Genomic DNA, 14,939 nt, shown 5'->3' on the forward strand with positions numbered 1-14,939 from the left:
ATCCATCCATCTTCTATACCGCTTATCCTTCTCAGGGTCACGGGGAACCTGGAGCTTATCCCAGGGAGCATCGGGCACAAGGTGGGGTACACACTGGACAGGGTGCCAATTCATCGCAGGGCACACAATCACACACACCCATTCATACACTACAGACACTTTGGACACGCCGATCAGCCTGCCATGCATGTCTTTGGACTGGGGGAGGAAACCGGAGTACCCGGAGGAACCCCCCGCAGCACGGGGAGAACATGCAAACTCCGCACACACAGGGCCACGGTGGGAATCGAACCCCAACCCTGGAGGTGTGAGGCGAACGTGCTACTAATGGTTTCCACTACAAATATATTACAAACCATCTGCTGTTAACCATTAAAACCATCATCAAACGCCTCCATTACGTAGTAGGACGTAGTATTAAAGACGTAGGTCCTTAATGGTATCCATTAGACATAACATGCCACCAAGAGAAGGCAACAAATTACCAGTAGACACCAACAGGGACCATTAAAGCAGTGGTCACCAAAGCTCTTCCTTGAGATCTACCTTCCTGCAGGTTTCATCTCCAACTGAAATCTAACACACCTGTTTTAGTTGATCAAGAACTTCTTAAGGCGACGATTAGATGGTCAGGTGTGGTTGGAGTTAAAGCCTTCAGGAAGGTAGATCTCCAGGAACAGGGTGCAGGGTGACCAGTGCATTATAGTTTCCATTAAAACCAGTACAATTCCCATTAAAGCCATTACAAATTCGATGAGGGTTTCCATTGTTTGGTTTTTGTTTTCGTTTTCAGCAGGGATGCCAGGTATGAATGTAAATATGTGGGGAAATAAACCTTTGTGTTTTCATTTTGACGACACAAGTTGCAGGAAAAACAAAAACAAAACAAAAAACAACCCCTAAAAACAATATGAAAATGAAGAAAGCTGTAAAAACGTGTTAATGCATGTAAACATTATTTGATATAAACCTTTCTTGAGTTTATTTCTATCTTTCGTACTGAATTCTTTCTCTCTCTCTCTTTCTTAATTTACCCCCTGGCTGTATTTGTAAAACATTGTTGTTGTTGTTTTTTAAAAAAAAATAATGAATGAATAAATAAAACCATTAAAAAACGTTCCCTCACCAAAATGGCGCCGCCTATCACACGCTGCCTCGACACTCGTGCGCATGCGCGTTGCGCTAATAGCGTGTCAGTCAATGAGCGTCGCTAATGCTGTCTCTTACCTGTGCGTCCAGGTAATTTATCTGGCCGACAGGTGCGCGGTGAAGGCCGCAGGTTTGCAGTTTAGACTTCACCCCGAGTCAGTCGTGGTTATGTTTATCAGAAAACAAACAAACAAACAAACACACACACGTTTTTTAAGTCAACACGGCGATGTACGTAGTGTCATGTAGCTTGTGGTGTCCTGACAGGTTTTACCTGTACCTCAGTACCAGGAATGCGCGCGCTCAGTCGGTTTCACCTGAGACCCGCTTAACAGGATTGGGGTCATTTTTTTTTTATAAAAAAAAAAAAACAATGTGTCTCTTTTCACCTTAACATTAAGCTACCTGAAACACACACACACACACACACACACACACACACACACACACACACACATATCTAATGATGGTGATGGACACGTTCCTGAGAGGTAAGAGGCTGTGAATCTTCATCTTGATTAAGATTATCACTTTCAAGGCTTTCTCAGATTAGCATTAGGATAGAACCCTTTAGTAGCCTGCTAAAAGATATGGTCACTGGTCTGTCATTATAATAATCTCACCTTTATTCATTTGAATATTCATATCTTCATTAGTGTTAGCCGCATGAATGAATGGAGTCAGTGTTGGAGTTTTCCAGAGGATTCCATGAAGAACAAGGTGGAGGGGAGTAATAATAATTTTAGACAAATTAAAGAGAAGTGCACGAGGAGAAAGTGTACGAAATCTAGAAATGCACTATGACACAATGTGAATCCGAACTGTAATGTCAGATAAAATACAAACTACTTCTGTCACAGAACTCAGATGTGCAGGTTATAGTCGTGTAGTTCATACTGCATGTTCCACGTATGCGCTGTACGTTGTCTTGTCTGCGATGGACAATGCACGAAGCGGTCCAGAGACGATTTCCGAGCTGAGATGAAAACTGTAAACGCTTTTTCAGTACACGTGAGTGTGCATGATGACGCCATGTGGATGCTGATGGTGTGCTTACGGGCGTTATGTAATGATCTGGCCTCGTTCTTCACGCGCAAACGACGCAAGTGTCGTAGAATGCGAGCCAAAAAAATGGTACGAGTCCGGGAAATCCGTGTAAGGTGTTTGGTGCGTCCTAGTTTATGTTGAGTTCATTCTGGGAAATGATGCAAGTTAGGAAATTGTTCTCCGTTCTCATTGGACGGTTTTAGTTTAGTTTACCGATGACGGCGTCTTGACTCCGAGTCGATTCACCTGACTCGTTAAAAATAAACATTTTGATAATGAGATAAATTAGAATAGGATAGAATAGGATTCTCTCTCTCTCTTTCTCTCTCTCTCTCTCTCTCTCGCTCACTCTCGCATACATCCACCCACCCTCTCTCTTTCTCTCGCTCTCTCTCTCTCTTCATAATTATATCAGTGTATGAAAAAAGAGGGACCTGCATAAAAAAATAATGAATTAACAACAACCACATTGTTCATAATAATCTCTCTCGCTCTCTTACACACACACACACACACACACACACACACACACACACACACAGAGTCTCACTTCGTTTCTCTGTGTCTCTCTGTCAGGCATCCTGTCCAACGAGAAAATGTCAGGTGTGTTTTCTTACGAGAGTTCTGAAGTGGACTGGTGTGAGGACAACTACAAGCACTCTGAGAATGTTGTTGAGTACTTCAACACGGTGAGAGACACACACACATGTGCGTGCACACACACACACACACACACACACACACATGCACACACGCCCACAGAGGAATGCACACTGCCACAAAGTCTGATCATAAATGGATTTATTAGAATGAGAGTGACTTTTAGTTGTTGGCATCAGAAATCCTTTGATATCTTAACATCATATCTTACACGCAGACCTGCATTGAGATTTCATTTGCTTCTGTATAAGCAAGATCTATTTACTGCACTACAAACACACACACACACACTTGTCGTCAGTTTGGAACCGGCCAAGTTGCTGTCTGACTGGTTACACGGTTGGATTTCCATGTGGTGTCATGGACAAATTCCTAACCGCACCCTGATCCCTACACCATCTCGCTCAGTTTGAATAAGTGATCTCTTTTGATGAAAAAGGTGTGAGAGCGTGCAGTAGGGGGGAGCGAGAGGGAGAAGGTGAAGGAGGAGTGAGCGAGAGGGAGCATGAGGAGGGAGCATGAGGAGGGAGAGAGAGGGAGAAGGAGGAGGGAGCGAGAGAAGGAGGAGGGAGCAGGAGGAAAGTGGGAGAAGGAGCAGGGAGCGAGGAGGAGGAAGCGAGAGTGAGAAGGAGGAGGGAGCGAGAAGGAGGAGGAGGAGGGGGGAGCGAGGAGGGAGGAGGAGGAAAGAGGGAGAAGGAGCAGGGAGCGAGAGAGAGAAGGAAGAGGGAGAAGGAACAGGAGGAGGGAGTGAGAGGGAGCAGGAGGAGAGAGGGAGAAGGAGCAGGAGGAGAGAGGGAGAAGGAGCAGGAGGAGGGAGCGAGGAGGAGGGAGGAGGAAGCGAGAGTGAGAAGGAGGAGGGAGCGAGAAGGAGCAGGAGGAGGGAGCGAGAGGGAGGAGGGAGGAGGAGGAAAGATGGAGAAGGAGGAGGGAGGAGGAGGAAAGAGGGAGAAGGAGGAGGGAGCGAGAAGGAGGAGGGAGTGAGAAGGAGGAGGGAGGAGGAGGAGGAAAGAGGGAGAAGGAGGAGGGAGTGAGAAGGAGGAGGGAGGAGGAGGAGGAAAGAGGGAGAAGGAGGAGGGAGCGAGAAGGAGGAGGGAGGAGGAGGAGGGAGCGAGAAGGAGGAGGGAGGAGGAGGAAAGAGGGAGAAGCAGGAGGGAGCGAGAAGGAGGAGGGAGCGAGAAGGAGGAGGAGGAAAGCGGGAGAAGGAGGAGGGAGCGAGAAGGAGCAGGAGGAGAGAGGGAGAAGGAGCAGGGAGCGAGAAGGAGCAGGAGGAGAGAGGGAGAAGGAACAGGGAGCGAGAAGGAGCAGGAGGAAAGAGGGTGAAGGAGCAGGGAACGAGAAGGAGCAGGAGGAGGGAGCGAGAGGGAGAAAGGAGAGGGAGAAGGAGGAGGGAGAAGGAGGAAAGAGGGAGAAGGAGGAGGGATGGAGAAGGAGGAGGGAGCGAGAAGGAGGAGGGAGGAGGAGGAGGGAGCGAGAAGGAGGAGGGAGGAGGAGGAAAGAGGGAGAAGGAGGAGGGAGCGAGAAGGAGCAGGAGGAGAGAGCGAGAAGGAGCAGGAGGAGAGAGCGAGAAGGAGCAGGAGGAGAGAGCGAGAAGGAGCAGGAGGAGAGAGCGAGAAGGAGCAGGAGGAGAGAGGGTGAAGGAGCAGGGAACGAGAAGGAGCAGGAGGAGGGAGCGAGAGGGAGAAAGGAGAGGGAGAAGGAGGAGGGAGAAGGAGGAAAGAGGGAGAAGGAGGAGGGATGGAGAAGGAGGAGGGAGCGAGAAGGAGGAGGGAGGAGGAGGAGGGAGCAGGAGGAAAGAGGAAGAAGGAGCAGGGAGCGAGAGGGAGAAGGAAGAGGGAGAAGGAACAGGAGCAGGGAGCGAGAAGGAGAATGGAGCGAGAGAGTGCAGGTACAGGAGGAAGGAGTGAGAGGGAGAATGAGGAGGGAGAATGAAGATCTCGGAGGAGGGAGGGAGTGTATGACAGACGGAGTGAGAAGGAAGAGGGAACAAGGGGGAGCACTTGTTTTTATCTATCTATCTATCTATCTATCCCTTCTTTTTGTTTCTGTCGGTTTGTTCTGTCTTCTCTTTCTTCATTTTGTCTCTCTATCTGTCTGCTCTTGTTGCAGATGAGCAGCTTCATCTTCTTCGTGGTGGCTCCTATAATGCTCTACCTGCTGCACCCGTATGCTAAGGAGAGAAACCTGGCTGTGCACCTGGTGTGGCTCATGATGATCTTTGTGGGTGAGTGTCCTCGCCTCTCTCACTATCTCCACCTGTCCCCCTGTCCCCCTGTCCCCATGACCGCATCCCACTTTATTAGTCATTCACACGCAGACCAAGCTGCCATCTGGGGCACGTTACACGGAGACCTGAGCCGTGTTCTCATTTACTCCACCATGCCAACTCCATCACCTAGGCAACTAGTGACGAATACTACAATAACTCGCATACAGTAACTCATCCTAAAAATAAAATGACCACTAAATAAAGTTCACTAGTAACCAGTCAGCACAATTTCAGCTGATTTTTCAGTGTTTTAACGGAAGACGGGTATGTTTAAGAATCGCTGAAGAGGGTCCTTGGGTTTGGGAAGAGATGGACATTTTTAGGAGTATAAAACCCACACGGATGCCTGCTTCGATCCTGAGCTCCTCTTTATTTTTTCCGGAGAACGAGAAGAACGTGGAGGAAACCCGCTCGGAGACAGTTAAGTTGGAAGTTTACTGCCTATGTGGAGTTTAGCAAAATGACTGTTTCCGAGCGGATTTCCTCCGGGTTCTTCCCGTTCTCCGGAAAACAAACAGACGTGCAAGGCAGACCGGTTATGCTAAATTTCCCCGTAGATGTGAATGCGAATGTATGTATGTGTGTGTGTGTGTGTGTGTGTGTGTGTGTGTGAGTGGATGGTGGCCTTTGGTGGAAATCCAGGGTGCATTCCTGTGTCATGGTTTCCCAGCGTTCCTGGGAAAGACTCCGGATCCACTGCATCCCTGAGCAGGATACAGCATCCCGTTTTAAGGAATTTCTGAAGATATTAGGTTTGGGAAGTGAAGTGGTTCATTCCAATCCCCTATGCGCTCTTCAAAATAGCGCCGGAGTAAAAGAGCAACAGATATCTAAAAGCTAGTGATCGCTTGTGTGTAGCGTAATGTTTGGTGCTTATGGACCGTGTGTGGACCGTATAGGATGGAGCTCTAAAGGTATTATTTACCAGCTTAAATAAATACATCATAAAGTAGTTTAGTGAATCTCTCTCTCTCTCTCTCTCTCTCTCTCTCTCTCTCTCTCTCTCTCTCTCTCAGGTCTGTTCTCCATGTACTTCCACATGACCCTGAGCTTCATGGGCCAGATGCTGGACGAGCTCTCCATCCTCTGGGTTTTGGCCGTCGGCTACTCTCTCTGGTTTCCACGCAAACATTTTCCTCACTTTGTTAAAGACAGGTAAATATCCGACACACAGACGCAACACCTTTTCTATACATAAACAAAAAACAAACAAGTCCTACGAGATAGCAGTCTGTGTTTTAAATATATATATATATATCAAACTGCAACCATATTATCGTCACTTTTAATCTGAAGCTCAAGCAGGCTGTTGTAGATGTTTTCGAGGTGAAAACGTCGGACACCGAGCATGTTCTGGCCCGTGGTGTTGGGGGAGGGGGAAAGCATAGTGGGCGGGGTTAGGATGCAAAAAAAAAAAACCAACTAAAATGTAATTATTAGTAAATATTAATGGAAGGCACCGTATAAGAGTCGACTCTTTTAGCCGTTCATTTCCCTAAACAGGACGAGGATAAATTTATACGCGAGCAGTTCACATAAGAGTCGGATCAAAGAGTCGACTCGTTTGCGAATCACACGTCGCCGTTGCGCGTTCAATCGTTTACTTCGATGACCAATTCTGTTTTCTGTAATAGCGTTTTCTGTAGCGATCCTGATTTTTCACGCATAGCCAACCATCGGTAGGGGATTATTTCAAACCCCGGCGTGAGTTTTTGAAACAGCAGCTAAACATTAGAGCTGGATTATGTACGTTTCAGTCGGTGTGTGCTTCACACGCCTCGTCGTAAATCAGTCAGGCGGACTTGATATGATGACAGTAACAGAGATTAATAATAAAAGGCTAGGGTAATGAGTAATAACAAAGAAGGTTTAAGTCAAACCGTAACTGTGAGGTGAAAGGGAACACACCTACACACACACACACACACACACACACACACACACACACACACGTTCTGAGAATGAATCTGTGTCAAAGTTTTAAAGGTTTCCCTTTTGCACACAATTGTGGACGATCAACCAAAATATTTTATTGTCTGGAAAAGCGAATGTTCGGCGCTACGTGGATGATGTAGCTGACGTGTAGCTGACGTCTGTCACCCAAAATAGTTTCTTTTTTTTTTTTTTTCTTCAGACCGTCCGGTTCGGACTGAACGTCTGAAACTACGAGTGAAAGATGCTTCTATCCTGCCTTCTTTTCTAATTTCATACCATTTCCTTTCATGCATTACAAATTATATCATCCGCATGAGTTTCTGAACATCTCAGTATTTCATACATGTCCGTTTTGCTTTAATGACAGCGTGCATTTGAACTGGCGCAGACTCCTAAAACCTGACGAGCTAGCCCCAAGCTAGCCCCAAGCTAGCCCCAATCCACTGGAGTCTCGTCTGAACATGTGCTTCGGTGAAGGAGATGAGACCCGAGGAAAATCGATTTAATTATGACCTCGAAGTAGTGAAGAGTATTGAACATTAAAGATATCGAACATTTTCCTTTCCTTTCCAGGTTTAAAATGGGGGGGGAAAATCCTAGATTTTGGTCTGATATGTATTTATTTATTTATTTATTTATTAATTTATTTTACTCCACAGACAGGGATGCATAGTTATACGTAAAATAAACAATTTGACGGTTAGTACTACAGAGGTTATTATTTTCTATATATCTCAGTGTTTTATTCCTCTTATACCGCAGTTCTTCAGTGATGATGATGTGGTTTAGGACACAGTGGGGATTCCTGTCGTCTAGAAACACGAACAAAACTTCGTCGTGTAGCTGAACGCTGGGACATTGCGGTGGCGGCCATCTTGGAAAACCAGAATCACTTTTCTCTTTAGCGCAGTTTGGTATCCTTCTGCTTCTCGAAGTTCAGAGGCGTGATTATATATGTATATAGCAGGAAACATTCATAGACGTTAACGTTACATTAATAAATAAAAGACAAAACATCAACACTTATAAAAATAAACATTGTTTATTTAACTCTTTTTTTTTTTTTTTTCTTCTTTTTTTCCCAGAGGATAATAAAAATAGAATTTCCTCTTGTTTCGGGCATGCAAGTGTTCAGCATTGAATTTATTTGTGATGTCAGACTCCACGGTAGTGGTTAAAGGCTTATATGAAAGTAGACATTCGGGACTGTAAGAATTTGCAGTTGTTTGTAAGTATTTTTTTTTTTTTACAACTTAGCCTGCTAGGTTTAAATGTCATCATTTTATTGTGGCAGCTGTACACAGTCCGTTTTTATCTCTGTACCGGTGGTATTGTGGAGAGGTGTGAATTGTTTGTCCAGCAGGGGGCTCCCTCCTCTCCTTTTCCTATTGCCCTGCTCACTAGCAGCTAAACACAGTCTCACTATACTCTACACACAGAAACCCAACAGCGTCCTGACTAATCTTACCGTGATGTTCTCGAAGGACCGAGACGAACATTCCCAGTAATCAGAGGCGGGCTCGTCATATTGTGTTAATAAATAAATATATATATATATATATATATATATATATATATATATATATATATATATTATATACTGCAAAGCTGTAACCTTAAGATTTCCGACCCAGGAAGGTCTTCAGGATAATGCAGGAATGACTGTTTATAGCTGCTGTAACTTAGCTGAAAACCTACGTTTTTACGTAGACGTTCCGCCTTTAAATGTATCAATAAACGGATAAAAAATACGATGTGTTCTTTATTAAGTAGAAGACTGTAACGAGTATCAGATAGCTGTGATAAAAGAGGAATAAAGCAGTTTGGGATGGGAAAGGATCACAGTCAAATTCAGCATGGTAGGAGGAACTCTGCTTCATCACGCCACCCAATCGTTGCTTATTTTCCTCAGACAGCACAACACTGAAGCGTTATATTAGTCACGTATCAGCTTTTGGATCTCTTAGTTGTAACATTTCCTTCTTGAAGTGGCTAATGTAGCGAACGCATTTATAGTCTTCGTGTTATAAACCCGTGGAGACCCAAGTATTGAAGACGCACATGTGGATAAACTGTTGGCTGTAAACGTCTGTAATACGTCGGTCACGTGTTAAGCTAAAGAAGCAACTTTCCGATACCGGCTCGTCTCGACTTAAGAATAAAAATCATTATTCTTTAGAGTTCACCTCAAAAGTCCTTTGTGTTGTATGTACCCCCCTCCCCCCCACTCTGTTTTTGCAGGACCTCGTTCTCTCGCATGGTCATGGTGAGCACCGTCATTACCACTCTGCTGTCGTTTGTCAAGCCCACTGTCAACGCCTATGCCCTCAACTTCTTCGCCCTGCACATCCTCTACTCTGTGTGTGTGCAGCTGAAGAGGTACGCCGCACGCAACTCTCACATCTTCCTTCTTCTTGTACTGCATTGCTGCTGAATTCTCAAATCCGATTGGTCGAATATTGAACATATTTTTTTTTTTTTTTGCTATTTCCTTGCTGGAAAAAAAAACCCCACTAGAAACCCTCCATAGAATTTGTAATGGTTTTAATGGAAACTTTAATGGTCCCTGTGGGTCTCTACTATTAATTTGTTGCATTCTATTGGTGGCATGTTATGTCTAGTGGATACCATTAAGGTAATGGTTTTACATCTAGTGGATACCATTAAGGTAACCGGTAATGGTCTTAGTGGTTAGCTAATGGTTTGTAATATGAGATGTAGTAGAAACCATTAGAATTTCTATGGTGGTTTCTACTGGGTCTAAGTGTATGATTCCTTGTCCATAAAACCACATACATATACCAACATAAAATGTTACTAGAGATGTCTCTAAATCCCAAAAAGTTACACACTGCCGCTTTAATAATGAGTGTCGGTATATATTAATTGGTTATTTAGTGTACGGTGTGTTCAACATGCACAATACAATAAAATAAGAACATCCGTGTCGAAAGAAACAATCGCAACGTCTAGCCTAGTCGTGTTTTACAATTTAATATGATCGTATCGATACAAATGTTACACAGTTACTGTGATGTGGACATTGAATATCAGGATATACATGGATTTTTATTTATTTATTTATTTATTTATTTTTGTTCATTTGCCGTGTCGTTTCTGTTTCCCAGCTGTACGGACCAGCGGGTGCTGCGTTTGGCGCGCGCCTCCATCGGCCTGTGGGTGCTCGCCATCTCCTGCTGGATCAGCGACCGCTTCGGCTGCAGCTTCTGGCAAAAACTCAACTTCTGCTACCTGCACGGCATCTGGTACGAGCTGCTACTACCGCACGCGGATTTACGCCTTACTCTCGACCGCTGTACTGTACTGCCGAACAAAAACGTGCTTACTAATACGAGCGAGTGAAGAGAATTGATCATAAAACTCTTTGCACGTACAGTAACACCACTTTAACCTTCCCCATGGTTGACCATTTCAGTACTTTACCAGCTCGAGTGAAGTTCATTATATGTCTGAGCGCACAGGGATTCAAGATTTTAAAATACAGCATTAAAACCTATTGTTATTGCTAATAATCTTATTATTATTATTATTCTCCTTATCTCCCTAAAGTGCCCAATAACGCAAGATCTGAAGGGTAAAAAGTGAGCCCATAGGTGGCACTACAGGCCACGCCCAAAGTGTACGTGATTTTCCCTCCGCCCCATAAGTCCAAAATGTCTGAAAATTTGTTATAGATGCCTTATTTCTCATGGGGAACAAAAAAAGACATTGGGAACCGTAAAGTCCGCCCCGATCGATTTTCCAGTACAAAACTACAAAAATCTTCTCATGAACCGTAGGTCCGATTGACTTGAACCGTGGTACGTCTGTGTGGGGCACGTGTCTTTCTATAGGGTGCTAAACAATAAGGAATCAAATAAAACTTGGCCGAACTTTTTACATATTGGTGAATTGACAACTGTTATACATATTTCTTGTGTCCATAATTCACATTAATATTAATCTATGGACGTGATCTGTGCCATACACGAAGAGGACACTACGGTATGTTACCATGTGCAATGCAAACGTCATATATCTCCAAAAACAATGCCATTAAAATGAATATTAGTCTTGATCATCTGTTACATAATGTTTAACAATATCTTTATCGTCCGCTAGATGGCGCTGTTTGTCGTTACTCCAGCCAAAGTACACATCATTAAGATTAATCTTACAGCAGCAGGAATGAATTCAAAATACTGTTAAAGTAGCACTGTATCCGCACGTGGTAAATAATTCTCCATACGTGGGCTTCATTTCTCCACCAGTTTTGAAATGGTCCGCAATCTTGAGGAGGAATCCGCCATTACTGCTTGCGGCAATATTTTTTTGTTTGTTTTTCTTTAATTTTTGGCTACTGGCGGTTAAAAGGTTTCATCAAACGACAAAAAAACATAAGCTAGCCAATTTTTTTTTTTTTTTTTTTTAAAGCATTATGATAGCCAGAGGTTAGTCACAAAGGCGTGCAGAAAAGAAACGTTTTGGGAGAATTATGTCAGTTTATATTTAAATTCTTGAACTGAAAAATGTTTTGTTGTTGTTGTTGTTGTTCAATTGGTTATTTTTACCATAATTTGCCTTGTACTGCACTGTGACAAAATTGTGTGGGGAAAATAATGAAATGTTTCAGTGTGAACAGTAGAGGGTGCAAATGCACACTTTATATCCACTATGGATTAAAAAAATAATAATAAAACTTAACAAACGATGCATTTGGATGCTAAACAAAGAAAACCAGACACAAACGGCTCCAAAACGGAAACCAGGCTATTCTGTTCATCAGAATCCAAATGAACATATCAGTCCCTCCAGGACTTCACCATTTTACCATCGCAGATATGAACGCAAAATCAAGGAAACGCCACGATATTTGGAGGAGGTTGTACTTTTTCCATGAATTACCGCGGATTATCCGCAGATTTGGGCCAAGACGCGTCATGTGATGTCATGACAAAGCGCACAACGGTCTCATTTACCAACAAACATCACCGTGCAAAATAATTTTGTCCAATTGCAATTTCGCGAAATTCAAGTAGTTTTCCGGCAAAAAAAAAAAAAAAAGCACAAAACCCTCCGCGAGTTGCATCGCAAATTTTGAAAAAAGCCGCAGCAAAATCGAGCATTTTTGGTCGCAACGATTACAAAAAAAAAAAAGCGCCCGTAAATCCTGTACGGCCTGGCTACATAAGGAGTGTGAACAACAAAAGTTGACCATTTTCGTCCAACAGAACACCTAGAAGTGTTTCATTTGGTGTTTCATACCACAGTAATTTGCTACAATTGCAATATTTATTAATTAAACAATGACGTCATACTTTTTTTTTTGTTTTGTTTATTTTTGTTTACAGTTACGTTTAATGTTGAATGTCCTGTTCTCACTTACGTTATAGTGGCTGTAAGCAGTCTGACCCACTCAGCCCCTCCGTTTTCTCTTTTTTGAAGTTAATAAAACAACCAAAAAAAAACAAAAAAACAAACAGCCGTCGGTCACGTTATCGAGAAAACGTCTTTGTCCTGAAGGCGGAGCTTCACCTCTGTTACAAAGCGCTGATACTGGAGACTCCTTCCATAAATGTTAGATAAACATTTCTTCGCAGAAAACGTATACGTTTTTTCTTTGTCGATGCAGTGACTAACGCGTCCACCTCCCTGTCCTGTGTCTGTTTGTGTTTTTGGGACTGAAGGCACATCCTGATCGTGGTCGCTACGGCGTACGCCAGCACGCTAATCGCCTACATCGACGCCAACACGGAGATCCCCTACTCTCACCCCGACCTGCAGTATTGGCCTCGCGATAACTGGGCTCTCGGGCTGCCCTACATCGTCCTCAAGGCCATGCCCAAGACGCGGAAAAGTTGCTAGCTGAGACACGCGAATGAGAAGAAACGGACAGTGATGGTTTGTGGAGAATGAAGTGTGTGTGTGTGTGTGTGTGTGTGTGTGTGTGTGAAATGCTAAATGTATTGTGCATTTGAATACATGCCATTCTGAAGTGTCTTCCTCAAGAAGACGCATATATATATATATATATATATATATATATATAATGAGATAGATAGATATAGATATATATACTGGTGTCAAATGTGATACTCCACGTGACATAAATCTACTCAGGAACCAACTTGGTTTGCGTCTACGCGAAGTTTAATTGTGTGTGTATATATGTATAAAATATAAATAAAATATTCGCCATAGTACGTACAGTTTTAAGAAGAAGAAAAAATGCCATACCGGACAAAAGTCCTTCGTCAGTCGAGCTTTAAAACTAATAAACGTTTTAAGGTGTGACGTTAATTTTCTGGGTTTATGGAGTCTCACTTCTTCATTTCTAACCGAGCCGTCGTTAAATGCGACGTCCATCGCGGCAGAAGTGTCCTGCCACTGAAGAGGAAATGATCCGCTGATCGTCTCCTGGAGTTTTATTTTTCATTTTTTTCCTTTTTTTTATTTTTTTTTTTTATTTTTTTTTTTTAAATGTGTGGAATTGTTGATATGGTAAAGTTTTATATAAGGAGATGTTTAGGATTTGTCGAAGGAGTTCAATAAACTTGAATAAAGAAAAGTTTACCTCAGCTGGTGAGTGTATAGCTCTGATCTATAGTGAGATCTTGTTTCGTGGACGTTCCTTAACGTTAAACGTAGCTAAAAACGGCTTGTAAAATAAATGAATAAATCTTAAAAAACGCAACGTGGTGGTCTTGGATAAAATGTTTCATTTTTTGGCAGATTTCTGAGGCGTAAGAGGAATAAAACACAGAGGAATAATCAGCTCTGGGGCGGTAACTCTCGTGGTGTTGATTATTTTCCTATAACAGCACACCCAAACGTGAAGGATGGAACAGTATCGTACATATATGACGGGTGGTTTACTTCACTCCTGACAAGCGCATAGGGTTTAATCGCTTGAAATATTAATAAACAACTAAAACAAATTCGTCGTTGAGGGTTGATTTATAAACAAACAAATAAAGTCGGTCATATTCTTAAAGAATAAACCACTGAGATTTATTCATATTTTTTACTCTATTTTGGTATTTTGTCTTGTAACTATGTAAAAAAATAAAAAAATAAAAAAATAAATCTTTTTTTGTTATGATTATTAGAAATTCAGTTCAAATATTTATTAATTAATTTATTTATTTGGTCTACACCAGGATAGTGAAGGTGCTGGATTAAAAATGAAAGAAGTGTGATCTCAAATACTTTAAAGACCTTAAAAACACAATTTAATATTAATTTGCTATTACGGAACCTTTTTTTTTTCCCTTCCCTTTCCGCATATGCAAATATACCTAATTTATAGAGCTTGAGAAGAAAAGAAAAGTGAGCAGCGTGTCGGGGGCCTGACGTCCTGCTGGGAATGAAAGGGTTATTAAATACAGGCGCCCCAGCGGGAGGATTAAAGCAGTGTGATGGAGAGAAGCAAAGCCAAAGACACTCTCGTCTCCTCCCTCTCTCTCTCTCTCTCTCTCTCTCTCTCTCTCTCTCTCTCTCTCTCTCTCTCTCTATCTATCTCTCTCTATCTATCTATCTATCTATCTATCTCTCACACACACATGCACATACACACACGGTTCATCCAGAGGGACTCCAGCAGTGACATAAACCCTCTCACTCCTGCTGCTTCAGTCATAACAGCCTGCCGGCGCAGGAGTGTGTAGCGCGGGCTGCTAGACTAAGCAGATTTCCGTGAGTCTTTCTGCATTGTGTGAATCTGCAGCTTTGATTTCAGTGCCAGAGCTCCGAGTTTAGGTTCACGTCCCATCTGCCGAAGGCTCTAAAATCCTTTAAAGTCCTCTACGGCTTCGCACAGTGGTCATCCGTCCGGTTACAGACAGTTTAACAACGATAAAAGCCCAGATTTTTTTTTTTTTTT

At 42.9% G+C, this 14,939-nt stretch overlaps 1 protein-coding gene across 2 annotated transcripts; it reads left to right on the forward strand.

Moving 5' to 3' along the window:
* Positions 1-1,454: 1,454 nt before the first annotated feature.
* acer1 (alkaline ceramidase 1) lies at positions 1,455-13,070 on the forward strand. 2 transcript variants are annotated; one of them, XM_017467029.3, is made up of 8 exons: positions 1,455-1,640; positions 1,806-1,869; positions 2,773-2,885; positions 4,963-5,077; positions 6,139-6,277; positions 9,299-9,436; positions 10,186-10,323; positions 12,745-13,070. In XM_017467029.3, the coding sequence occupies exons 2-8, from the start codon at positions 1,824-1,826 to the stop codon at positions 12,920-12,922; spliced, it is 867 nt and encodes a 288-aa protein (XP_017322518.1). In that variant the 5' UTR covers positions 1,455-1,640; positions 1,806-1,823; the 3' UTR covers positions 12,923-13,070. The 2 variants fall into 2 exon arrangements, with proteins under 2 accessions (XP_017322518.1, XP_017322519.1); XM_017467030.3 differs by lacking the exon at positions 1,806-1,869 and having other exon boundaries at positions 12,745-13,069.
* The last annotated feature ends 1,869 nt before the right edge of the window (positions 13,071-14,939 follow it).

Source organism: Ictalurus punctatus, chromosome 5, assembly GCF_001660625.3.
Source record: "Ictalurus punctatus breed USDA103 chromosome 5, Coco_2.0, whole genome shotgun sequence".
NCBI lineage: Eukaryota > Metazoa > Chordata > Actinopteri > Siluriformes > Ictaluridae > Ictalurus > Ictalurus punctatus.